Source organism: Miniopterus schreibersii (assembly GCF_964146895.1).
Source record: "Miniopterus schreibersii genome assembly, chromosome: 11".
Taxonomy (NCBI): domain Eukaryota; kingdom Metazoa; phylum Chordata; class Mammalia; order Chiroptera; family Miniopteridae; genus Miniopterus; species Miniopterus schreibersii.
In genome coordinates, this window is record NC_138111.1 from 741,845 (window position 1) to 767,849 (window position 26,005).

At 52.2% G+C, this 26,005-nt stretch overlaps 1 protein-coding gene across 6 annotated transcripts in view; it reads left to right on the top strand.

The window, feature by feature from the left end:
- Positions 1-207: 207 nt before the first annotated feature.
- EHMT1 (euchromatic histone lysine methyltransferase 1) overlaps positions 208-26,005 on the top strand; it is a gene marked incomplete at its 5' end in the record, with an annotated part of 88,412 nt that continues 62,614 nt past the window's right edge. For 4 of the 6 annotated variants that reach the window (XM_081151975.1, XM_081151979.1, XM_081151980.1 and 1 more), the window contains one exon: positions 208-281. In XM_081151975.1, the coding sequence (XP_081008101.1) occupies positions 219-281 (63 nt within the window). The remainder of the gene's footprint in view (positions 282-26,005) is intronic. The other 2 variants (XM_081151977.1, XM_081151976.1) reach the window with 2 other exon arrangements.

Genomic DNA, 26,005 nt, shown 5'->3' on the forward strand with positions numbered 1-26,005 from the left:
CGCGAGCGCGCGGGAACCGGGGCCGCCCGCCGCAGCGCCGCGGGGAGGCCGCTCCGCCTGGCCCCGCCCCCCCGCCGGCGCGCCCCGGTTCCGGTCGGCGCAGGCCCGCGCCGAGGACGCCGCCGTCGGGCCGCAGCGCGCAGGCGCGGGGGCGGGCGCAGGCGCAGACGCGCCGGGCCGGCCCGCCCCGCCCTGGGCCGCGAGGCGCGGGCGGGGCGATGGCGCGCGGGAGGGGCGGGGCCACGCTGCGGGCCCGGGCCATGGCCGCCGCCGATGCCGAGGTGAGGAGCGGAGCCGGCGGGCCGGCGGCGGGCGCGGGCGGGCGGGCGGCGCGGGGCCGGCAGGGGGCGGGGGCGCGCGGCGGGGGCGCCGAGCGGCGGGCGGGGGCGCCGCGCCGGAGGGCGGGCCCGCGCCTCCTCCTCGCCGCCGCCGCCGCGCCTCAGGCCGAGGCCGGGCCGAGGCCCCGGGCGTGCGGGCCGCGCGGCGCGGGGAGCGCTTTGTGCGGGCGGGGGCGGCGCGGCGGGGCGGGCGCGGCGCGGAGGGGGGGAGGCCCCGCCGCCGCCCGCGCCCCCGCCGGCCCGGCCGAGCCCGCGGAGCCGCGAGGACAAAAAGGAAAAGTGGGGCGCGCCGGCCAACTTCGCGGCGCGGCGGGCGAGGCGGTGCGCTCCCGGCGCCGCCGCTGCGCCCCGCTGACCTTCCACTTTGTTCCGAGTCGGGCGGCCGCGTCTTTGAGGAAAAGTTGGCGGCCCGCGCGCTCCTCCGGGACAAAGCTGCGCGGGCCCGGCGGCTGTCAGACCGGCTCCGCGGTGCGTTCCCGAGCGGAGCGCCGGCCGGCTCAGGACGGGCAACTTCCCCTTCTTTTGTTAAGCGCCCGGCCCCCCGCGGCGCGCGCCGAGGGTCGCGGCCCGGGAACCTCCCTCCGGTGGACCCGGCCCCGGCGGACGGGGGAGCCGGGCCGGGCCGGGCCGGGCCAGGCGCGCGGAAGTGCGGGAGGGGCGCGGGCTCGGGCTCCCGGAGGGGCCGGTTTGGGACAGCGATGACCGGGCAGGTGTCCCCCGCAGTCGCTCCGGGTGTGGCGATCCCTGCGGGCACTCCCAGCGGCGGGACGCTGACCTGGTGCGGGCCAGTCCGTGGCCGCCCCGCGGTGGATGGCTCTGCTGGTCGCCTTCCCCCCGCATCGCCGGGAGGCTGGGTTAGGGAGCCGGGGCAGGGCGGTGGGTAAACTCCGCGCAGGGCGTGTGGGCTGAGCCCCACAGCACGCGGGGCACGAAAAGGAGAGTGCGATAGGGAAGGCACGTCCCGGCGCGTGGCACGGAGGCTGGGACCCCGCTTGCGGAGCGCCCGCCCCGCTCCGGCCGTGCCAGCCCGCGAGGCGAGCGCCGCGTGTCCTTCCCGGGTCCGCAGGTGAGCAGAACCAGGCCCGGGCGACGTGGGACTGCCGGGCCTAGTGGGCCGTAGGGCTAGCGCCTGCGAGGGCCTGGCACGTAGTAGGTTTTTAATGAATACTTGATGAGAAAGTGGCCCGGGACGTCTCTGATTCCACAGGCAGCCCCGACCGGAGGGCTTGGCTGAACCTGTGTCCACTGGGCCTCACCTGCGTGCGGCTGCCCGAGTGCCGGCCCTGCGAGAACGTGCACGGTCAAGCCGGCGGTGTTCCAGAGCTGGGTGCTGGCGCATCCCCGCGGGCACAAGGGGCAGCCGGCCCGGCGGGGCCAGGGTTCCGGAACCTGTGCACCTGTGCACCTGTGGCAGAGAAGGTGGACGCGGGCGGCTCAGTGCCAGAGCTCCTGCTCACTAGACGTGCTCATTCTTTCCCGTTTTCCTTGTCTGGGAACCACAGTCAATAGTCGCTACTTTTGACACTGAAAAGAACTACTGAGTTAGTGGACCGTGTCCCCTGCTTTGTGGATTGGTAAGCGAGGCTCCTGGGGTTTCCTGTGTGTGCGGGATCACCCAGCACCGGGGCCCAGGGTGGCCCACTTGACTTAAGGCCTTTGACCAAGTGAAGCATCACCTTTCAGCAGGAGGCCGTCCCAGGCTAGTCCTATACTTTTCTAGCAGGGTGGCTGCTATGTATCTTTCTTTAACCTTATTTTTTGCTTCTAAAGTAATGTATGCACATGCACGTAGCTTAAAAAGTCAGATAGCGCCAAGAGATGTTTAAAAGAGGTTGCCCTCCTGTCCTGCCTAATAGAAAGGCAGCAGCCACTTGGCAGCGTAGCACATGCTTCCTGTATGTAAGTCACGGGCTGTGTCGTCACATGTTGATCTTTTAGGTCTACTTTTTCGTCACCAATTTAAGGGGTTATCTTTCAGCTTCCACTCATAGTGGAGGTGATTTCTGTTCTCTCATACTCTCTTGCCTCAGTAACTCACAGTTTCGGTTAAATCCGTGCCCAGAATCTTCATTGATCTGTTCCGGTCCTTATTGTGCCGTGCTGAGCTGGATGGTAAACTGCAGTTGTGTTTTTTGTACACCCTTTCCTTCTTCCTTGGAGGTAATAACTGCCGTATTTTTCTTTTTCTTAACCCTCACCCGAGGATATTTTTTCCTTTGCTTTTCAGAGAGAGTGGAAGGGGAGAGAAAGAGAAACATCGATGTGAGAGAGAGACATCGAGTGGTTGCCTCTTGCAGGTGCCCCAACCAGGGCTAGGGATTGAGCCTGCAACTGAGGTATGTGCCCTTGGCCGGCATCGAACCTGGGACCCTTCAGTCTGCAGTCCGACCCTCTAATCACTGAGCCAAACCAGCCAGGGTAATTTTTCATTTGTCCGGTTTCCTTTGAACCTCAGAATAATGTTCTCCTACCCTTCACTCTGTAGAACATTTCTCATTTTAAGTTTTCACTGCTCAGCCCTGTAAGCTCACCAGTGTTCTCCCATGCTTCTCGACCACCCTGCCCCAGTCACGGTGCTTGTCTTCCTGGCCGCTGCACACTGCCACCCTGGGAGTTCTCCCCCTTCCTGGAGAGACAGACCTTTGCCCTGTGTCAAGGATCCCCTCTGTCCACCTGTTCACAGTGCTGGAGCACAGGCTCCAGTCCCTTTGCAGTTGTTTGTTGGGAGTTGCACGTCTGAAAACGAGTTTGCCCACCACCACACTTAAAGGACAAGTTGGGCTGAGTGTGGCATTCATTCCAGGTTGGAAGTAATTTTAATTTTGAAGTTACCCCTCCAGTATCTTCTAGTTTTTATTGTTGCTGGTGAGAAGTACAGTTTGATTTTTAGTCCTTGGTGAGCGTTATTCTCCCTCCTAACTTCAGAGTCATTGCTTCCTTGATTGTCTCGGTTTTTGTGGTTTGTCTCAGTGGTTGGTAGTCCTTTGTCATTTATCATGCAGTGTATTAAATGGCCCAGAAACCTGAGGGTGATGCCCTTTCATTTATAGGAAATTTCTGTACAGTATATTTGAGGTAGTTCATTTTCTGCTGTTTCCTCTGTGTTCTCCTTTTCTAACTCCTTTGCTTGAATGTTGGACTTTTAGTACTCTAATTTTTATTTTTGTTTATTTTACTTTTTATATTTTTAAATTTTTTTAAAGAGTGTCATTCTTTAATTTTAAAAAAAATGCTTTTATTGATTCCAGAGAGAGAGGAAGGGAGAGGGTGAGAGAGAGATCAGTGACGAGAGAGTCATTGATCGGCTGCCTCCTGCACGCCCCCTCCTGGAGATCGAACTGGAAACTGGGGCCTGTGCCCTCACCGTGAGTCGTATGTGTCCTCCTGGTTCATAGGTCGATGTTCAACTGCTGAGCCATGCCAGCTGGGCAGGACTCTAATTTTAAAAATGTTTTTCAACGTGTGTTGATCTTTTTGTTCTACTTTTTGGGACCATTTTTGGTTACTTTCCAGTTTTTTCACTGAATTTTTAACTTTTGCTTTTGTGTTCTTTACTGTTTTCTGTTCTTTTTTTAATGGCTCCTGTTCTTGTTTTATGTGTACAATATCTTTATCTCAAGTTTAGTTAAATTTTTAAAGTTATATTTAAATTTAAAAAATTATTAAAAAGCCCTGGCTGGTGTGGCTCAGTTGGCTGAGCATTGTCCCTGGCACCAAAAGGTTGCCCATTCAGTTCTCCGTCAGGGCACATGCCCAGGTTGCAGGCTGAGTCTCCAGTAGAGGGAGTGCAGGAGGCAGCTGATCAGTGTTCCCACTCTTATATCGATGTTTCTCTTTCTCCCTCCCTGCCTCTCTCAAAATCAATTAAATAAATAATTCAAAAATGTTTGTTGCCTGGCCTGGCGTGGCTCAGCGGTTGAGCATCTACTTAGGATCCAGTAGATTGTGGTCAGGGCACATGCCTAGGTTGCGGGCTCAATCCCCAGTTGGGTCTGCACGAGGCAGCCAATCAATGATGACTCTCTCATCATTGATGTTTCTTTTTCTTTCTTTTTTTTTTTAAAATATATCTTTATTGATTTCCGAGAGAGGAAAGGGGAGGGAGAGAGAGATAGAAACATCAATGATGAGAGAGTCATTGATTGAGCCCACAACCTGGACATGTGCCCTGACAGGGAATCGAACCCCGATTGCCTGGATCCTAGGTCGACAGTCAGCCACTGAGCCACGTCCGGCCGGGCTCATCATTGATGTTTCTATCTCTTTCTCTCTCTCCCTTCCTCTCTCTGAAATCAATAGTGAACAAACTTGGCTTTTTAAAAAAAATTAAAAATGTTTTTTTCTTGCATTTTTTTCCTGTTTCCCTTTCATGCTCTTGGATTTTGTATCTTTTGGGCTCTTGCTTTCATGCTGGAAACTTTTTAGTGTCTGGTGACCCAGTAAAGTCATAAAGATGGAAAGCTGTTTGGGGGTCCTGTTTACTTGTTAGAGGGTGATGACTCATGTTTTTGTTGGCTGTCCTGCAGATGTTACTGTCTGCTGGTTTGGTTTCCTTGGAGAGGGGTCCTTCACCCTTGTCTTGCCTCATTGGAGTAAGTGAATGTTCTGGAAGGTTAAAGGGGGGGAGGCCTGCCTGTGGATCGGTGGGTAGCCTTTACTAATGTTCCTGTTTTCAGTGGAGGAGCTTGCTCCTGTCTTTCTCTGTGCCCACTGTCCCCAAGTATGGTCCATTTCTGGTGGAGTTTTACAGAGCTAACCTCTGGTCTCCCGTGGTTACAGAAGAGGAGTGTGCAGGAGGGGCCTAGGGACCTGAGAGTCCAGCGTTCCTGACCTGGGTTTTCACATCCACACCCTATTTTAGCTGCAGGTGTCACCCCCACTTCTGAGCCTTTCCATGGTTCTGTGGGGTCCCCACCCTGCCTCTTCCTATTCATGTTTGTGCAGAGTTTCTCATGTCTCCTAGGTGGAGTTTGTTTCTTTCCTCTTCTCTCTTTGATTGACTTTTGATAAGAGAAGGGATGGAATGTCCATTCTGCCATATAGAAATCAGAAGCATTTATTATGAGTCTTGAGAAGTGAATTTTCAGCTACACGGAAAGCACAGCATCCTGTGGGAAGGGTGGCCTGTCTCGGGATCTCACAGGTCACCCAGGGCAGTAAAGGCACCTCAGCCCTGTGCCTGCCCACAAGGACGTCTGTGGGCAGCTTGGTTGTTGGAGATCCCACCTGTGGTCAGTGCCAGCGTGGGGGCTGGAGCCCTGGTTTCCTGCTTCTGCTTCCTGTCATGTCACAAAACAGGTTTGTGTGTTGACCACATTTTATTGAGTTTGTCTTTGAAAGTAATGTAGCTCATAAAAGCCATATTTTTGGCTCTTCCTGTTAGGAACTTTATGTTCTTTGTCATGTGTCATTTTACATTTGTCCATATGTAAGTGTGGACTTACAATGTTGGATGAGTGCCTTTATCTTGGTAAGGGGGCAGCAAGTCACGTGGAGTAGTTATGGGAGCCCAGTGGTCTCGACAGGTGTGATGAAACAGCATCAGTTCCAGAATTGAGAGGTCCTCCCATTTACTGCTCCGCTTCTGTTTAACATCCGGCTTTTTCATTTGTTAAAGAAAGTCCCTTCCAAGGTTTTGGATTTTGAAAACAAAATGTCACAGTGATTCTTTTAATTCTCAGAAGGTGACATTTCCTTTTAGATGGTGTCTTCCCTGGCGAGAGGTTACTTTCCCAGTAAGATCACTGTTAGTGTTTTATTTTTGAAAAGTTTTTGGACTGCGTTCTGCACCCCATTTTTAGTAGGTTTGTAAGTTCTGATCAGAGTATATTCGAAATGCTCTTTCCAAGGGGTCTGTGAGCACTCCTAGAGCACCTTCTGTTCATGAAGGGCTATTTGAGGTGTCGTGTATGAGGGTATACGTGCTTTTGAGATGGGTCCCCGATTTTACAAAATTTAGGCTGTGATAGAGCCAATGTTACCAAGCAGGAAATGAGGTGGCGTCAGCGCCTGAGCTGGGGCCCTGATGGCTCCGGCCAGACATGTGCCTTGAAGACATGTTAGTCCAGGTCTCGAGGGTGATGAGGTGGGAATTGGAGTGGCGAGGTCTAGTATGTACATTTCAAAGAAAAGATTAAGGATTTTAGCAAATGTAGAAAATTGAAACCTAGAAACCCAAGAATGCCAACTAGGTCATGTTCACACAGATCCTTACAAGTGTGCGTGTTCACACTTGAAGTCGGCTGTCATCAGTGAGTGTGTGCTGTCTGCACTCTCACACCCATTCACACCTCTAACTCTTAATAGTAGCCCTGAGGTGTTTATTATGTAGACTTCCTTGATTGTGAATTGGCTGAGCCCGTATCCTTAGGTACATGGTGGAATTACTGGGTCAGAAAGGGTGAGTGGCATGAGGTGATGCTGGAGAGGCAGGGACAGGTCATACAGGGCCATGTTGCCATGGTAACAAGTGGGTAGACCATCACTGAAGGATTTTAGACATGGAGTGATATTTTTAAAAGACAACCCTGGCTGCTGTGTGAGAGTGACTCAAAGGAAGACCAGCATGGAGCAGGGGCCGGTGAACGTGCTGGGGCCTGTGTGGTGGGGATGCAGACAGGCCGGTGGGTGGAGTCAGGTTGGAATGTTTGAATTTAATTTCTTGAGTAGATAAGACAGCTGTGTGATTGAAAACTCAAAAGGTGTAAAAGAGGGTTATAAAGTGAAACATCTCCCTCCTTTGTCCCCCAGCCTCTCACTTCTTGGGGGAGGCCACCAGTGTTAACGATTACGAAGCTCATACAGGCCAGTGCGTCTGTAGGCATTTTAGACTTTGTGTGATGGGACTTTTCAGACCTCTTCAGAAGCAGGTGTGGTGAGAGTGAGGTCTGTGTACCTGTCCCCTGCATTAGCAGTCCCCTTCTCATGGCCGGTCCCCCTCCCTCTCGAGTACCTTGAAGCAGTTCTCAGACGTATTTCATTTGTGACTGTTTCAGTTGATACTCATATTCCAGTCAGTAAACATCCAGTCATTGTTCAGATATCTTATTTCATTTCAAATTAGGAGCAAAATGTGGCCTGTTCATTGCCCTTGGTAGATACCTCTTACCTCGATGTCTCGGGTTCCGCACCTTTATTTTTCTCTTGCAGTTAAGTTTTGAAGATGATGGTGCATTTGCCCCAGAGTTTCCCATAACTTTCATTTTGCTATTGCATTATGCCGGCATGTTTAACATGCTCCTCTCTCCCCTGCGTTTCCCTCATTGGTGCTGGAGACCTGGAGCTGCTGCCGTCCAGTGTGGCTGTGGAGCCTGAACTGTGTGGGGTTGGTGTGAGTGGAGATGTGCAAGGGCCAGAGACACACCAGATTTAATGTGAACAAGGGGACGTAATGTGTCACATCAGTACTTTAAAACAGTGGTTGCCTGTGGAAATACAATATTTTAGATATCTTGGGTTAAATAAAATATTATTAAAAGTAATTTGCGTTTCTAATTCTTTTTTTAAATGTGGTTACTAGGAAATTTAAAATTACATACATGGCTCAGTTTGTGGCTTACGTTATGTTTTGGTTGGACAGCCTGAGGCTAGAGGCTCCATCAGATGTAAGTTTGTCTTTAAAAAATGTTTTAGCAAGAAAACGAGGCAACTGGTACAGTCTTTAGCTTTTTAATCAGGCATAGTAAGTCTGTTCAGCTTACTTGGTGAAGTTTACAGTCGTTGATACTGCTCAGAGCCGTAAGCCCATCAGGGGCTGTAGAATGGCAGTCTTTCTCCATTTATTAGCTGGAAAAATATTTCCACATGGAAGAACTGCTTTGTTACCAGAAGTACAGTTCCTGGGGGACAGGAGGTACAGACTTGATACTGCAAGCCCCTGACACCCGGAGCCTCCTGTAGGTGCTGGCCTGAGGAAGGCCTTGAGGTCTCTGTCCTGTGGAGTGGGAAAATGTTGGCTGAGTTCATTTTAAGATGATTTCTATCCTGGAGTCTAGGTCATCTCTCCTCCGCAGATTCCAAGGCTGGTATTTAGGCTTTAGGGAGTCCTGGTTGCTTCCTCAGCCTTGCTGTTTGCCTGTGTCCTGAACTTGAGCACTAAGGTGAAAATGCCATCACTATATGACAGTGAGTGGCCAAGTGCACCCCACGCCTGGACAAGTCTGCCCTTCTACTCTCCTCTTGTAGAAGTGGTCTGCCAGGTCCTGTCTGGTCCTGCAGTGGCTGTCACAGCCCCTTAATGGGGTTCAGTAACGGTAAACATTTAACCAAAGCATGGACATTGTATTTATGGGGGGAATTTTTTTACTATATGACACAGATACACGTCTCCATACCTAGATCATGCCGGGGACATTACCAGAACCACGGCAGCCCTGTGCCCTCCCAGTCTGTCCTGTACTTCCCTGGGAGTGACTGCTATCTCGACTTCCGATACCTGCGGCCAGTTTTGCCTGGTTGTGAACTTGGTCTAAAGGCCGCTGTGCAGTGTGCACTGGTGTCTGCCTTCTTTCCATGAGCATCATGTTTGTAAGATTTACCTGTGCTATTGCCACTGGTAGGTAGTTTCTGTCACTGCTGTGTGATCCTCCATTGTCTGAACATAGCACCGCTTCTTTCTCCACTGTACTCTGTCCGTCGACACTGGAGTTTCCAGTTTGGGGTATTCAGGTAGAGGCAATGTGAACATTGATTGTTGTGTGTGTCTTGGAAGACAGGCACACGTTCCTGTCCGTGTACTTAGGGGTGGGCATGTGAGTCCCCAGACGTGTCTGTGTATCCAGAGTGCCTTGTGCCACATCACAGGTGTAAGACATGCCACTTGCTCCAAACCCTTACTGACGCTGGTGGAGGTTGTCCTTTTCTTTTTAGGCGTTCTGGTAGATGTGCTGTGTGTTTGGTTTTGCATTTATTTGTTTATTGACTTGAGAGAGAGACAGACAGACATCGATTTGTTGTTCCACTTATTGATGCATTCGTTGGTTGATTTTTTTTTTTTAAATATATCTTTATTGATTTCAGAGAGAGGAAAGGAGAGGGAGAGAGAGAGAGACAGAAACGTCAATGATGGGAGAGTCATTGATCGGCTGCAGCCCGCAACCCGGGCATGTGCCCCGACCGGGAATCGAACCCTGATCGCCTGGATCCTAGGTCGACGCTTTAACCACTAAGCCACGCCCGGCCAGGCCGTTAGTTGATTCTTGTGTGTGCCCTGACCATGGGTCAAACCCACAACCTTGGCGTATTTGGATGATGCTCTAACCAACAAGCTACCCAGCCAGGGCCCGGGTCCCTGTCTTTTAAAACACCTTTTCTGTATACTCCCTAAGGTCCCTGAGACCAGGCAGAGGGACCGCCTTCACCTCCTCCTGCACTACTCCAACCATCTTTTCTTTATTTTCAACACCCATGGAGACTCAGGGATGGCTTCACAGGGACCTCCTTCCCTTCTAGAGGCGGCTGCCCTCTCTCCCTATGAGGCATCTGAAAGGACCAGGGCTGCTGGGAACCGGGTCTGGCCTCAGTGTAAATTGGGTGATGGAGAGGTTTGGCCAGTCAATGGCACCATTAATCTTTTTTTTAAAAATTTTGTATGTCTTTACTGATTTCAGAGAGAGGAAGGGAGAGGGACAGAGATGGAAACATCAGTGATGAGAGTCATTGATCGGCTGCCTCCTGCACGCTCCCTGCTGGGGATCGAGCCTGCAACCTGGGCATGTTCCCTGACCAGGAATTGAACCTCCATCTCCTGGATCCTAGGTTGATGCACAGCCACTGAGCCACACCGGCCAGATGGCACCATTAATCTTAATACTATTTTGTAGCTAGACCTGTTTTGCTGTTCATGAGGGAAATGGACAGAGGTTGCTTTATGGTTCTCAGGAATAGCCCTAAGCTGTGCACTACCTGTAAACTAGGTCCCTCCACCATTGCTATGCTGTGCTCACATACCCTATCCCCCTTACCTCCCCCCCAGGTGACCTCTCTGCTGTTCCCTGACCCCCCTTGGCTCCAAAGGAAGAAGAAAAACCTATCAGTCAGGTTCTGGTCTCCTTCCCCCATATGTGGGGCCTCCTCAACCTACCCATTTTACTTTTTGTTTTTTTAATCTTCACCTGAGGATATGTTTTATTGGTTTTTTTAGAGAGAAAGGAAGAGGGAGCGAGACAGAGAAACATGGATCGGTTGCCTCCCTTACATGCCCTGACTGGGAATCGAACCCATGACGCTTCAGCACATGGGACGACACTCCAGCCAACTGAGCCACACCGGCCAGGGCCTCTTCAGCCTAATTTAACCTGAGCTTTACAAAAGGTAGCAGGATTGATCGAGAGCCTTGTAAGAGTACATGCTCCCTTTTCTATGAAAGATTTACACCAAATTCAGCAGGACTTAGGAAAATGCTCCGAAGACCCAGACAGGTACATGGAAAAGTTGTGGGGGTTAACCCAAAGCTTTGATCTGACCTGGTGGGACATCACTGTAGTCCTTAATCCTTGAACAAGGGAGGAGAGACAAGATCAATGAGGCTGCCGTGCAGTCTAGAAGCTTGTGTATGACAAACCTCCAGTACCCTCTAGGAGTGACTACTGGCCGCTGATTCCTTGTCGGACTATAGCACCTCTCAGGGAGCCTGGGACTGGGACCATTTCCTAATATGCCTTTGAGAGAGAATGAAACAGCCGAGCTAAGCCAATTAATTACACCAAGGTAGCAATTATAAGCCAGGACCTCAGGAGAATCCCACCGCCTTCCTAGCGAGATTAAGGGAAGCCGTCATTAAACACACTAACCCAGATCCTGACTCGGAGGCAGGCCAACTAGGCTTATGAGACTATTTTCTAACCCAGGCTGTACCGATATTCGCAGAGAAGTTCAGGAGCTCTCTTTAGGGCCCTATACCTCTACCCCAAAAAAAGAATAAAAAAAATAAAAATTGGGATGGGGGTGTCGGAACTTTTAGCCGTGGTCTTTGACAGCCCCTGAGAGGTGCCACACTGTCGGGTGGACCAGTTCAGTTACTTTCCATACATAAGTCCTGGTGACTCAGTGGCCTTGTCATTGGCCCCGCAAGGATCCATCTATTCATGTGGTTGGGACCAGGGAGTTTGATAGTCACAATAACATTTGCTGGTTTTATTTTATTTTTTTCAAGTGCCCTACTAAGTGATTTGTATGGGGTTTTCCCCTTAATCCTTACAACAACCCTGTCAGGAAGAGTGATTTTCCCAACTTCTCGTTCCACAGGAGAAGAGGAAGGGACCTGTGTCCTGTTAGTGTTTTCAGCCAGGGAGCCTGAGGTTTGGGCCACAGCATAGCAAATTAGTAGAAAGGTCAGAGAAGCAGCCTGGCCAGTGTGCACAGTGGTTAGAGGTTCGGCCTGTGCACCAAAGGGTCATGGGTTACATTCCCAGTCAAGGGCTCTTACCTGGGTTGCAAGTTTGACCCCTGGCCCTGGTTAGGGCTTGTGTGAGAGGCAAACAATTGATGTGACTCTCTCACATCAATGTTTCTCTCTCTCTCTCCCCCCTCCCTCCTTTCCACTCTCTAAAAATCAATGGAAAAAATATCCTCGGGTGAAGATTAACAAAAAAAAAAATCAGAGAAGCAGTTAAACTCAAGCTTCCTACTCTCAAACAGTTTCAGCTGCAAACCCGGGAGGCTCCTGCGTGGTCCTGGATGTACTCGACCAGGCCAGCCTGGAGTGGGCGGGTGCCCCTGGGATGCGGGAGTCTTCTGGCTTCCTGCACAGCTCACCAGGGAGCATGTAACCCCTGCTGCTAGTTTTGTCTGATTTCTGTCTTCATTTCTGGCCCTGTCTGCTGTGGCCTGTGTGATCATCCAGCGAAGCAATGCCTAGTACTGTGTGGCTGAGACACTGGCTAGACCTGGGTGGGCTTGTCCCTCATCCTCTGCGTCTCTGGTCTCTGTTGTTTCAGACCCTTTAACTGTGCTTTAGAGGCGTGTGAGTAACAGACAAGGTGGACCGCACCTCCTGCTTGTCTCGGTCGTCGTCCACTCTGCTGGGTGCCTGGGCTGTGGGGAGCTGCCTGGGCCTCGCGCTCCAGGGACCCACTCTGCCGGTGGACGAAGCAGTGTCTTCCAAGAGGCTGTTGGACTCTCGTGCATGCTTGGCACTTGCGGTCTGTGTGGGGAGGTGAAGGCCGCAGTGACCCTGGGGACACGCAGAGGCCTGGGCAGGAACCCCGCCGAGGGTGACGGCCGTGCCGTGGCCGTTGCGCTGCTTTGTCCTCCGTGCTGCTCTGCGCACTGGCTTCCTCCCCAGTCTCGGGCTCAGACTTCCCTCCTCCAGGTATGCTGTCCTTCTTGTTTGTTTTGTTTTGGTTTTTAAAGGTTTTTAATTGATTTTTTTAGAGAGAGGAAGGGAGAGGGAGAGAGAGAAATATTGACATGAGAGCAACACATTGACCGGCTGCCTCCTGTACGCCCCTGCCGGGGCTCGAGCCTGAAACGGGCACGTACCCCGACCGGGAATCGAACTAGCAGCCTTTTGGTGGATGGGATGATGCCCAGTCACCTGAGCCACACTGGCCAGGGCCATTTTTCGGTTTTGTCATCATTAAGCATTGAACTTGGATTTGGGGCAGGCTTCCCTTCCCCGTTCAGCTCTCTGGGGCTGAAGCGTGGGGTCCATTTGGCATCCCCTGTCTGCACTGGCACCTCAGGGTGGATGGAGCAGCATGGCGGGCGTTCCAGAAGGGGCAGGGGCAGGGATCGTGCTCATTGCCACGCTGTCCAGAGGTGCTGGATGCTGGGTGAGGCTTTGGTGAGCAAGGACCTTGCTGAGGTGCTGTTGGGGAGGGGCTGAGGGAAAAATACATTTCCTAGGCAGAGAGCTAGCGTTCTTGAGGTCACTGGGGTTCAGGTGGAGGCTATGGTGAGGGGCTCCCCTCCCTGGAAATTCAGAGGAGGCCTGTGGGTCCTCTAGGGACCCTGCAGGGAGGGAGGAGCCCACTTGCTCTCTCCCACAGTCCAGGGGAAGCAGGGCCTGTGGTGTCACCACTGAAGCCTCCTGGGCCTCAGCAGGCAGAGGACAGGTGTTGGCAGGCGTTGTTTGTAGGGCGAAGCCTGTGACGATGGAATACTGTCCCTCGAGTGTGTGGAAGCACTCTGTGGCAGTGCTGTCACGAGCTCTGAGTGACGGACGTCATCTGGCAGGTCTGGCCGCTGTGTTTGTTGTAGGAGCATTGCCCTGCACTGGTGGGTTTCGTTTATGAGTAGTCTCGGATGGCCCACAGGAGGGGAGCTTAGTGGCTTGGCCTTCGGATGAAGGTTGTAACCTTAGGACACCAAGTCCTGGGACGGGTGAGAATTGCGTTATCACATGTGCTCCCTCCCAGAAGGTGCTCTTGTGTTTGCTCTTCTTCCTTTTATAAAAAATACGTTTTGATTTTAGAGAGAGAGGAAGAGAGAGGGAAAGAGAGAGAGAAACATGCGTGAGAGAGGAACATCAATTGTTTGCCTCCTGCACACCCCCTGCTGGGGATCAAGCCCCAACCTGGGCATGTGTCCTGACGGGAATCAAACTGGGACCTCTTGGTGCACAGGACGGCGCTCACTGAGCCACCCCGTCCAGGGAGTGTTTGCTCTTCCTGCTGTGTGTGATGTCCAGGATCATTTGCAGGAAATTCTGCCATCTGTTAGTTCAGGAGAAGATAACGAATAGGTAGCTTGTCACTAAAATGAAGCGGGCCCTTTCGAATTGCAGGAAGCTTTCTTTCCCTGGGGTGGGCGTACTCTGAGCATTTTACCTGTCATTTGTTTGCTTGACAAGAACTGTTAGCCCAGCCTTAAGGTGAGACTGAGGCCAAAGAGGTGAGTCCCTTGTTCATGGTCACCTGTTGGTTGGGACAGGGCAGGGCACTGGCACAGTGGAGGTGTGGTGGACACAGAGGTGGGTAGGCCACGTAAGGCCTTGTACTTCGAGTGGACGGGCAGCACTGAAGGAGCTTGGGTGGGTGGGTGCAGTGCTCTGGCTGCTGTGTGGGGCAGGGGTGGGCACAGGAGGACATTCAGGAGACAGGGAAGGAGTCCCAAGGACAGGCTGGAGTTTGGACGAGAGGGGGAACAGCTGAGGTGCTAAGAATAGGTCAGATTCTTGATGCATGTTTGAAGGGAGGGTGAGGGGAGCAGGTGAGTGAGAGAAACGAGCACCTGGAAGAATGCGGTTGTCAGTTACCGGGCTAGAACACTGGAAGCGCCTACGAGAACTTCAGGTGCAAGTGCTGGGCACCAAGTGGGCCTACAGGGTTCAGGAGAGAGGCCAGACCTGCACCCGGTGCAGAAGAGGTCTGTGGGCCCAGACCCTTGAGGTCACACTGGGGGCTGGGGACTCCAGCAAAGCGACTGAAGTATCAGGAGAACTTGCATGAGAACTGAGGGAAGTGTTGGGTGAGGGCTGGAGCCTGTGAGGTGAGAACGGAGAACTGACCCGGGGTTGACCATGTGGCACTTGTGCGGGCCCTGCAAGCTCCTGCTGCTGTCGTCGTCTAATCCAGTGTTAGCATCTCCTCCATGGGGTAGGTGTCGCTGTGCTCTCAGTACGTGGGGAGGTGCTGTAGAAGGGCATTCCAAGGTCAGTAAGAAGTCCCAGAGGGCACATCAGAGCTGTCGGTGGGAAGACTGAAGCCTGCACCCTAATGCTCCTGGTAAACGCAGAGGGTGAGTCTGATGTCGTGAGCACGGAGTGGCGGCCGCGGGGAGGAGAGCCCTGGCCTGGCCCTGACGGGTGGTTAGTGCACTTGCTCTGTGGTCATGAGTCAGACCAGGTGGTGGGTGAATAAACCTTATGAACTGTGGACAGTTGAAACCTATGAGTGTTAGTATTTTGAGACCACTTGTTTAAGTATTTTGTGGATGTTTCTCTCGTCATCTTCCCAGGGCGTCGTGTTGCCTGGAGCTCCTGTGGTAGCTGACAGAGCCAGTGCAGCCATGCCTAGGGTTTGTGTTCTCTCGCTGAGGGCAGTGGGGAGGTGGTAGGAGGGAGTGCCGTGGTCAGTTTGCATGTTAGATGGTCTTTCTGGCTGCCGTGTGGATAGTGGGTGGCTCACAGAGCAGCTGCAGTCCTCCAGAAAGTGGGCCAGGTCCCTTCCCTGTGGTTGCCCATTTGATGCGGCGGGTGGGGGGAGGGGAATGACACCGGGACCATCTGTGGGCCAGATGCTAGGTCTTGCTGGGACAGTGGAGTGGGCAGTGGTGCCATTCACAGGGAGGGCAGACATGTTCTGGTGGCTCTGGAGGGTGAGTTCCTGAGCGACATACTTTTCCTGCAAAGGCTTTGTGCACCAAGAAGCTAAATCAAGGATAGTTCCACAATTTTTTATTGACAACAGTAAAAATATTAAAATTGACTGTTTTTTTTCCTGGTAATGCAGATCCACAAATCAGAAGATTGGAATTTTTGGAGGGATAACCTTTTGCTTAATTGGAATTCAGAGTTAGTGCTCCCTGCCCTGAGTGTCATTAGACATGTCCCCTGCTGGTGCTGGTCTTCCGTGTTTTCTGTATGTCATCTCTGCAGATGTCTTCACTCCTACAAGTGCTGCCAGAGTCCATGTCAGCCTAGGAGCATATGTACTTTTTATTGAAATATAACTCACATACCATAAAATTCACATTTTAAAGCATACACTTTAGTTTTTTCCCTGTATTCACAGAGTTGTGCAGCCGCCACCACCATCGAATTCCAGAATATTTCTGTCACCCTGAAAGGAAACCCTCCACACCTGTTAGCATTCACTCCCTTTTCTTCTCTCCTCCCAGTCCCCGGCAACCACCGGTCTGTGTCAGTCTCTGGATTTGCCTCTTCTGGACGTTGTCTCAGTGGCCAGGTGTAAACTGTGCGAAGATGGGGCTTTCTTTAGCTTTTATTGGTTTTCCAGCATCACCTTGAATATTACTTGGCCTGTTTTGGGTGATCTGTGCACAAGGAGAAGGAGCCAGAACTGGCTTGTGATTTTTTGGTGGTGGTGGTGGCCTAAGGGTGAATCCTTTTTGAACTCAACTGGCTTCCAAGTGTAGCAGGAACCATTTATTCATTCATTTGTTTGGTTTTGTAGCAAACATTTAATGCCTGTGGTGTGTCAGCTTCTGAACTAGGAGCCAGGTGAGAATGAGCATGTGCCTGTCTTCGTGAAGGTCCTGTGCTCTGGTTTTGGGAAAAGACATGCACTTACAGGATTTTATAATTGCTCTTTAATTGCTCTTAAAAGAGAGAAAAAGTTTTCAGAAGCAACAGAGAGGCGATGCTCAACCACATGGGGTGGTTAAGGGAACCTTCCTGTGTGCTTGTTCCTGCGGCAGGCTGAGGCCGCAGGTTTCCTTTGCTAAGGATTCCAAGTGGAGTCTTGGGGAAGGGTTAAGGGTTGGCTTCTGCACGGGTGCAGACTGGAGTGCAGAGGTGGCTGCCCTCTCCAGCAGGCTGGCCACAGCCCCGCTTGGCTCTTGAGCACTGGAAATGTGTCCCCACAAATTGATGTGTGCTGTAAGTGTGAAATGCACACAGGGTTTCTAATTATTTTTGGTGTTAGTTATTCTATATTGGTTACATGTTGACATGATAATGCTTTGGATACCCATTGGCTTAAAGCAGAACTTGTTAAAGTTAATGACTCCTGTTTCTATTTTTTTCATGTGGCTGCTGGGCCATTTAAACCACACTTGTGGCTCACATCATGTTCTGTGGCCAGTGTCGCCCTGGCGTGAAGAAGTCCTAGGTTGGCATTAACTTTGGACCTCCTAGGATGAGAATCCTGTAGTCTAGGGAGAGGAGGAGATTCATTCTGCAGGAAAAGGGCTGAGTGGGAGGCTGCAGGACTGCTCCCATCCGTGGATGAGAGGAAGGCGGGCTGGGGAAGGATGAACCAGCAGCAGTTGGTGAGCCGGCTGCTGTGGCTGCTGGGCCATCTCAAGGCAGGCTCAGGCCTGTGCCCAGCTGCTGAAGCAGCAATTGGGTGTGTGTTGCAGTTCCCTGTCTTCATCCGCAGTCCCAAAAGGTGTGTGTGGTGGCGGAGCATGGAGGTGGGCTGGCACATCGGACGCCCTAGCTGCTTCTCAGCTGTACGTGCATTCTGCCATCCTGGCTTTGAAAGTGTGGGGCATTGGTGCTCATATGCTTCTTACCTTTCTATAAGTTAGCCTCAGTTTCTCAAACTTTGGTCTATCATTGCTGTTTCCAGGACCCACCAGGCTCGCCCCTTTGAGCCTGTTCTGAGCAGGGAACCATTGACCTAGGTATTGCTACATCCACTGGTTAGGCCTCGGCCTTTTCACTGTGCCTCTCGATAGCTTTTGGTATAGTAATTCAAGGAAAAGGGAGCAATGAGTTTTCTTCATTTGGCTTCCAGAGTGGCCTACTCTCTGGTTTCCTGCCTCAATGAGCCTTTCTTCTCAGGCTTGTGAGCAGGGCCCTCCTCTGAGCCTGGCCTCTAGGCACAGACGTGCGCCAGAGCTGTCCCTGTCCCGTCCTGTGTGTCCTTACCCTGAGGGACCATAGCCAGTGCTGCTTGGACCCCAGCTTCACCTTGGCCTGGCCTCTGGGTTCGGGTTGTATTGACTGTGTGGAGGGCTGATGGGCACTACAGCTCAGTGTGAAACCTGAGCTCTCTCACCACCTGGGCCTGCTCCTGTGGCCACTCATCACAGAGAGGGCACCATCTCTAGAGAGCCATGGCCTTCCTCTAGAGTCCACCCTCCTCCCTGCACAGGGCCTGTCTCTGGGGTCCACTCCTGCCTCCCTGCTTCACCAGGGCCCCACACTCTCAGGAGCTGCTGTCCTCGTAGTGTTTCTGCTCCGTGCACAGCCTTCCTGTGGCTTCCAAGCTCTTCACTGGGACCAAGACGGCCTTACGTGGCATCTGGACCTGGGCTACTTGCCATCTTTTCCTCTCACTTCCCAGGTTCACTGCACTGCAGGCCCAGTGGCCTCCTGGCTGTTTTCAGTTGCACTGGCCCTCTATCCCCTGCTTCCACTCCTGCCTCCCCCCTTATAGTTACTGTGTGCTGGGAAACCATGGCCCGTGCCCAGCGAAGTCTGAGTGAGCATCTTATCACAGAAGAGTTGGAGAGCGTTGCACGCTTGTCCTATGGTGAACTGCTCTCCAAGGGTGTGCATGTTTTAAACTTTATAAATACCACCACATTGCCACAAAGAGATTTCATTAAGCTTATAATGACAACAGTTGTGAGAATTGCCTGTTTCTCCATCCTTTCGTGTTAACAGACTTTAAGCTTTTTGCCAGTCTGACAGGTGGAAATGGTGTGTTTGTTGCTTTAAATGTGTTTTCTAAATAGTGAGCGAGCAGTTACATACATTGTTATTAGCGTGTGTGTTTACTTTTATGCAGCCTGTCCTTCCTGTGCTTTGTACCTTTGGGGTGGGATTGCCTAGGTGTCTGTCTGCAGGGCAGGCGGTATGTGAGTGACCCTGGGTGTGTTGACACTGGGGTTGCCCATTGCAAGGTCTTGTCTGGTGTCTGGGTTTGGTGGGTCCCTAGTTTGCTCTTGGCTGGATGGGATCTGGGTACTTAGAGGAATATCTTGTCATTCATTTTTCTGACTCGATGCTGATGGTCTTTGACTGAGCCCCCAGTGGGTGATGGTTTTGGGGTTCAGCCATAGCCCACAGGTCCAAGTCCACGCCAGCATCCCACCAAGGACAAAGCGGGTGGTCTGTGAAGAGCATTATGCAGAGTCAGTGTATTTACTTTCATATCATCTTAAAGACAGGAGATCTTACTTGTGTTTTAGTTTTGCTGTTTGCATGAAACTTGAGTGCACTATTTAAAAAATATTGCCACCTTTAAAAAAAGGACTTCCATATTTATTGTTTTGTATTTAGAGCTACAGCTTGGATGTGATTGGAGGGCTGGCACAGCTGTGAAAGGAGTGGGTGTGGGTGCAGGTGTTTGCATGGTGGGTCCTGAGACCCACCCCCAGGCAGCTAGCCCAGAGCCTGTGAGCTCGAGCTCGAGGTGCTTCTCTGTGATTGTAGCATGGGCTGTCGTCTCTAGAAGGTGAGTTCCTTACGACAGGGCTTGTGCCCCCAGACTTGTCCTCAGACTCCTTTCCTAGGTTTTTATTTGTCAATGTTTTTAAACAAAGCTGAACCCAAGAGACCCTAAGGGGAGCATTTTTTGTTGGGGGACAAGCTATTATGATGGTTCTGTAGAAGGACCCACCATCATTTTTAGGGTGAATACAGTTGTTCAAATGGTCTCCTTATGAGAAAACTAAAATTATTTTAGAATGTTTGTGAATCTGAGGGTTTTGGATGCACTGTGGGTCCCCAGCTGGGGAAGATCCCTGCCTGGAGCTGCCTCCATTTCATTAAACAGTTGCCACTGCTGAGAAAGGGCCACTGAGCGCCCAGGGCACCCTTCCGGCCACAGTTAGCTACTGGGATTGCCTGCAGTTGGCCGCAGTGAGCGGCTCCCGGCCGGGAAGAACTGGTAGAGGGCCATGGGAGGAGCTTGGTGCTCGGTCCTTCCCTTCCCTGGCAGCTCAGCCCTTCTTAACACCTGTGCTCCCAGGCCAGGTGTGGCCTAGGCGGTAGGGGTCGCTTCCTCCCACCCCATTCATAACCCTGCTTTGATAGATAGAGTGGGGGTGGGACGTCCTCCCACAGCTGCAGCCCTGAAAACCAGGCAGGGCTGGTGTCCTGATGGGAAGAGGCTCCTAACTTCTCCAGTCATGCTGATGGGAAACCAGCCTGTGCTCTGCTCCCCCTGCTAACAGGCGCCCCTGTCTTCTCCTTCCCTCCTCATGATCGCCTTGGTGGTGACTGGGTCGTGATGGGAGAGAGAGAGCAGGGGCTGGGCCAGAGGAGCTGGCCTTGTGGGAGTGCCGGGCATTGCAGATTGTCCGATGGCCTGCTGAGATTTGATTGGGAGACGCCATGTCCCTTGGAATGACCGAGAGGGGAGGCTGTGGACAGATGCAGAGACCCAGGCACAATTGTCACCTGGGATTTCTAAGCCATTCCCCAGAAAAATGAGCCAGTCTAGGCAAGCGGTCGACACGTCTTGGGGGACGGGTGTGGGGCAGTGGATTCTGCAGTGGCAGGTAGCAGGAGTGAGGCACTGGTCCATTGCCGCCGTCTAGACCAGTGTTCTCAGGACAGAGGGTGGGGCCTCCTAGTTCTGAGGAAACTCCAGCTCAGCCAGCGGAAGGGAATGAGGAAGAGGGACGGCTCCTGCCTGCCCTGGGACCCCCTGCTTTGGGGGGTGGGTTCTGAGAGGAACCACTGAGCGAAGGCTGTGAACTGGTTTGAACACCTGTGATGTAAAGGTCAGAGGTGGTTCACGTGAGCCCCTCAGTCACTGGGCGTGTTAGTACTTTTAGAGGAGAGGGTTCCCCAAGCCTTAAGGTCGTGCCCTGTGTATCCTCCGGCAGCAGATTCTGGCTTCCATGGTCTCCGTTGTCACCCCCCCTTAATACCCCTCTCTCCCTTCTTTTCCCCTCCCCCCTTCCACTCCCTCCCTCCTTTCCTTTCCCCCTCGGATGAGAGGTCCTTCTGTGGAACGGGTAGACGGAGGGAGGGACACCATCGCCTGGCACAGACTGCAGCCCTGAGGTGGGGCGGAGGCAGGGCATGTGGGGAAGGCAGGGCCAGGGGGAGGCCTCTGTTTGCTTTTCATCTTAAGAGAATTTTAGAGCTGGAGGTGTTTAGGGTTAGGAGATTATTACCTTCTGCTCGAAGCAGGGTGAATCAGCAGTGGGCCACGGCCTTGAGAAGAAAGGACCGCGTCACCAAAGGGAAAAAGCTTAAGTGAAGTAAAAGCTGTAGTGAGGTTTTGAAATTAATATATTCAGTCAAGCATTTTATCTTCTTTTTAGAGAACTAGAGGAGGAAAGGTATGCTGTTAGGCTGTTTATCACAGTGGTCTGGCCTTTTTGGCACCTGAACTCTTGTAGGAATGTGTCTTACGTAGAATTTGTGATACTCAAGGTGTTTCATAGAACCCAGAAAAGAGCCCACCCAAACCATGTCACCTTCAGAATAAATGGCTTTTCAGAGCTGTATCAGGTGGCACAGGAGGCCTTGCAGAGCCCATTTCCTCTCATTTTCATCTCACAGAGCTCCTTTCAAAAGGGAAGGGGGGGAGTGCTGTGAGGCAGAGAGCTCACATCTACTTTATAGACTTTTTTTTTTTTTAAATATGTCTTTATTGATTTCAGAGAGAGAAAGGGAGAGGGAGAGGGGGGGATAGAAATATCAATGATGAGAGAGTCATTGATCGGCTGTGAGCCTGCAACCCGGGCATGTGCCCTGACTGGAAATCGAACCCCGATCGCCTGAATCCTGGGTCAACACTCAACCGCTGAGCGACGCCCGGCCGGGCTACTTTATAGACTTTTGAAGAACACATTTCTTCTTTTCTGCCTTGGAGACATGGTGAGGCCAGTGGGGATACAGATAACCAGGAGGAAGGGTGCTGACGGGAGATGGCTTGATTGACGTGGGGCTTCTAGGCTCCTTCTGGAAGAGGAGTTTCTTTCCCTCCCTCCACCACTGACCCACCATCCACCCATCCACCCACCCATCCATCCACCCATCCACCCATCCACCCATCTACCCACCCATCCAACAGTCCATCCTACCCACCCACCCACCCACCCACCCATCATCCCCCCAGCCAGCCAGCCAGCCAGCCAGCCAGCCATCCACCAACAGTCCATCCTACCCACCCACCCACCCACCCACCATCCATCCATCCATCCATCCATCCATCCACCCACCCACCCACTCATTCGCCTATCCATCTACCATCCATCCATCCATCCATCTATCGTATATTAATTACCTATTATATACCAGAATTACTAGTCTGGAAACTTGGGTATGTCCATGTACAGAGCGCCAAAAATCCAGAATGTTTTCATCGTGCCAGAAAGAAACTTTGTACCATCAGTAGTCGTTCCCTATGTTCTCCTCTCTGTAACCCATGGTAACCACTAACCTACCTTGTGTGTCTATAGATTTGGATGTTCTGGACATTTCATGTAAATCTGCAGGATCTTCTGTGACTGCCTCTTTCCCTCTGTTCTCCAGGTTTTGGTGGCATCAGTGTAGTCATAGTTCCCGGTGTGGACAGACCACACTGCTCACTCTTTCATCAGCTGATGGACACATGGGTGATTTCTACCTGATATTATGAATAGGCCAATAATATTTTCCATGATATTAATATGAAAAATATTTTTCCCATTTTGTGGGTTGACTTTTCATTTTTTTGAAGCACAAAAGTTTTTAGTTTTGATGAAAGTCCAGTTTATCTTCTCTGTTATTTCTTACATGAAAGTGATATTTGATGAAAGATTTAGAAGAGGGAAGGGCTTGGGTTCTGTAGAGAGAGAAAAAAATAGTGTGTAGTCCCTGAGCTGGGAGGCTGCCTGGTGAGATTGAGGAGTCCTGGTGGTTGAGGGGACGGATAAAGGGGATGGGCTGGCGAGCATCACTGAGGCTGAGGCTCGAGCGAGGGTTTGAGAGCACAGCTGTACACAGGTCCCTGTGGCTGCTGGTGTGGAGAGGGTCCTAGGAGCCAGGGGATGGGCGAGAGGCTGTAAGGGATCAGCAGGGGATCAAGGTGACCAGCCAGGTGCATCCTTCACACGTTCCCTGCGCCTGTCACACCCGCCACACTGCCTCCCGTGCTCACTTCCACTAGGACCTTGCTTCCTGCTCCACTAGGAAGTTAGGGCCCCTCCCAGCTCAGGAACTTGCCCACTCCACCCTGCCTGCCAGCCAGGCTCCGCCCACAGTGGTCCTTCTGCGAGTGCTGCCCAAATGTCTCTCCCCCCTTTGTGTCCCTCCACAAATTCCCCGTCTCCCCTGCCCCCCCCGCCCTGTCCCCACACCTCCCCCCCCACTTCCAGTGTTTTGCTCCATCTGCACACAAACGCGCTCGAACCCCACTGTTGAAAACTTCTCTTCATCCTACTTCCCCACCAGCGCTTATTCCATTTCCCTGTTTTTTAAATTTGATTTATTGATTTGAGAGAGACTTGTTCTATTGTTTATGCACTTATCTGTCAGCCCTTGCATGTGCCCTGACTGGGACTGAACCTGCAAACCTTGGCACATTGGTATGACACTGCAGCCAGCTGAGCTACCCAGCCAGGGCATTTCCCTGGATTCTTGCACCAAACTCTCCAAAGTTTGTCTGTATGCACGGTGAGTGTTCAGGGGACGGTCCTGGCCTTGCCTGTGGGGCCCCCTGCTGGCCTCCTGTCACACAGCCCTGGGGCTCTGAGCAGTGCCCAGGGCTGGTGATGCCAGAGTCTGAAACAGCTTACCTGCTCCCACCTCTCCCTTCACGGGACACTTCCCACCATGCCTTTCCCTCTCCCTCCCAAGACTGTGCCCTCACCTGGTGTGCTGGGAGGGTGGGGTGCTCTCCTGGGCTGGTGGCCTAACTTTCTCCCCCTGCCTGCAACCTTCTCAGAGCCTCCCATTATCGAATTTGCTGCTTCCCTCCCTTCCCTCCTTCCTTCCTTCCTTCCTTCCTTCCTTCCTTCCTTCCTTCCTTCCTTCCTTCCTTCCCTCCCTCCCTCCCTCCCTCCCTCCCTCCCTCCCTCCCTCCCTCCGTCTCTCCCTCCCTCCCTCCCTCCCTCCCTCCCTCCCTCGCTCCCTCCCTCCCTCCTCTCCCTCCTTCCCTCCTTCCTTCCCAGGACTTCCCTGGGGTGCAGGTCAGGCTCTGACAGTGGGGCTGGACCACCTGCAGCTCATATTCTGCTTCATCTTGGGCCACTGTTTGTGGCTCCTCCTTCCAGGCCCCGGTCTGCAGTGGCCCCATGTGGGGGTGGGGGGCTCGGTCTACTCTCCCAGGGCCACCGCGTTGGCTGCTTGGGTGCCTTGCAGAGTGTCCATGACAGGTCTGTGAGGGTCTCCTGTGCACGATTGTTGTTCTGTTAGCACTTGTGTACTTCAGAGATGAGCTCACATTTTAAAAATTTCTTACTAAGTTTAGGAAAAAGCCAGAGAGATATGCACCAATAGTTAACTTGGGTAGCCTGAACTGTGGGGTTGACAGTGGTTTTTGTTACATTTTTGGGAATATAATAAGTTTTTAAATGATGAGCATGTATTAATTAGCACTGCAGTAAACAAAGTTAGAAACCTTCATTTATATGCAATTTAATTCATATGATTAGTGCTCATTACTTTAAAAAAAAAGTACTGTAAAAACCTGGGGGAGGATGACCCTGAGTTTAGATAATGCTCTGCACCCAGGACCTGCATCCTATGCTGCATCCTATGACCTGCAATGCTGAGCCAGGCCCCCTCCCCCGCCCCTTGCCGTCCTCTTACCAGACCCTCCATCCAGCCCATTCTGTGTCTCTTGTCTTCCACTCAGCAAAGCTCCATTAGCATCTACTGAGTACCAAACACTGTAGCAGAGGGTGCCCCGATCCGTCTGGGGCCAGAAGGTCAAACTGTCTTCATACTAATGGGGGGACATAGGCCTTCCTCCCTGTTGTGCTGTCACGTGTAGAGCACACGCGTCCAGAGGCTGCCTGTGTGATGTGCGACACCGGGTACACTGGGCTCAAGAGACCAGAGCATCCACTGTATAGCGCCGGAAGAGGTCCCTGCAGACGGGGAAAGCAGTGCCACTCTCGTGTCTATTTTCGTTTTGAAAAGTAGTTACTTTTCATAAAAGTATTTTATTTATTTTAACATATAATGGGTTTGTTGTTATTTTTAAAGGAAGTGACAAGGATTGAGGACAAGACCTCTCTGTGTTGTAAATACTCCAGAGTGTAACCTGGTCCTGGGACTGGAAAGTTTGAGAAGGACTGTTTTGTTGTAAACTGAAGGACTTGGTGGCACAGTCATGAGTGAAACGGACAGAATCCCTGTTTCTCATGGAGCTCCCCTCAGACGGGACACACTCCCCATTGGTGTCGTGTGCCTCAGTGGCCCCGGGGCTTTGGGTTATAGTCTCCGCATTTGGCCTGTTTGTCAGGATGGGGTTGGATGAGGTTCAGTTGTATGCGTGTCTGCCTCTTGCTGTTGCAGCACTGTCACAGAGCAGTATTGTGGAAGGGTTAAAAAGTCTCCAGTGTGGGCCCGGCTGGCCTGGCTCAGTGGCCGAGCACCGACCTAGGATCCAGGTGATTGTGGTCCGATTCGGTGTCAGGGCACATGCCGGGGTTGCGGGCTCGATCCCCGGTCAGGAGCGTCAGGAGGCAGCCAACCAGTGACTCTCTCACCATTGATGTTTCAGCTCTCTCTCTCCCCCTCCCTTCCTCTCTCTCTGAAATAAATAAAGACATTTTTTAAAAAAAGTCTCCAGTGCCAGGGGGAATGTGGTCTTCAGATGATTAGGGAAAGTAGTTAACCCATTGATTTGGTTTCCTGCACTTAGTCTGGTGACCGCCAGGTGGCACTGTTGCTCTAAGGAGCCGCAGAGCTGACTCGGGGCGCAGGTTTCCTGGCAGCGGGGGGCAGTGTTGCAGGAATCACCTTTTGCTACTTTAAGGTGATCTGCTGTTAAGTTGTGGTGCTTAGCAAAGGGCCGTCTTCTCTCAGGTGGGGTGGCCTCACTCACCAGAGAGGGAGACCCTCGAAGGATAGAAGCTCCTCCCAGCAGATGCCTATTCAGAACCTGTTGTATATGTGCTGGGACCTGGATGTCCCTCCTGGG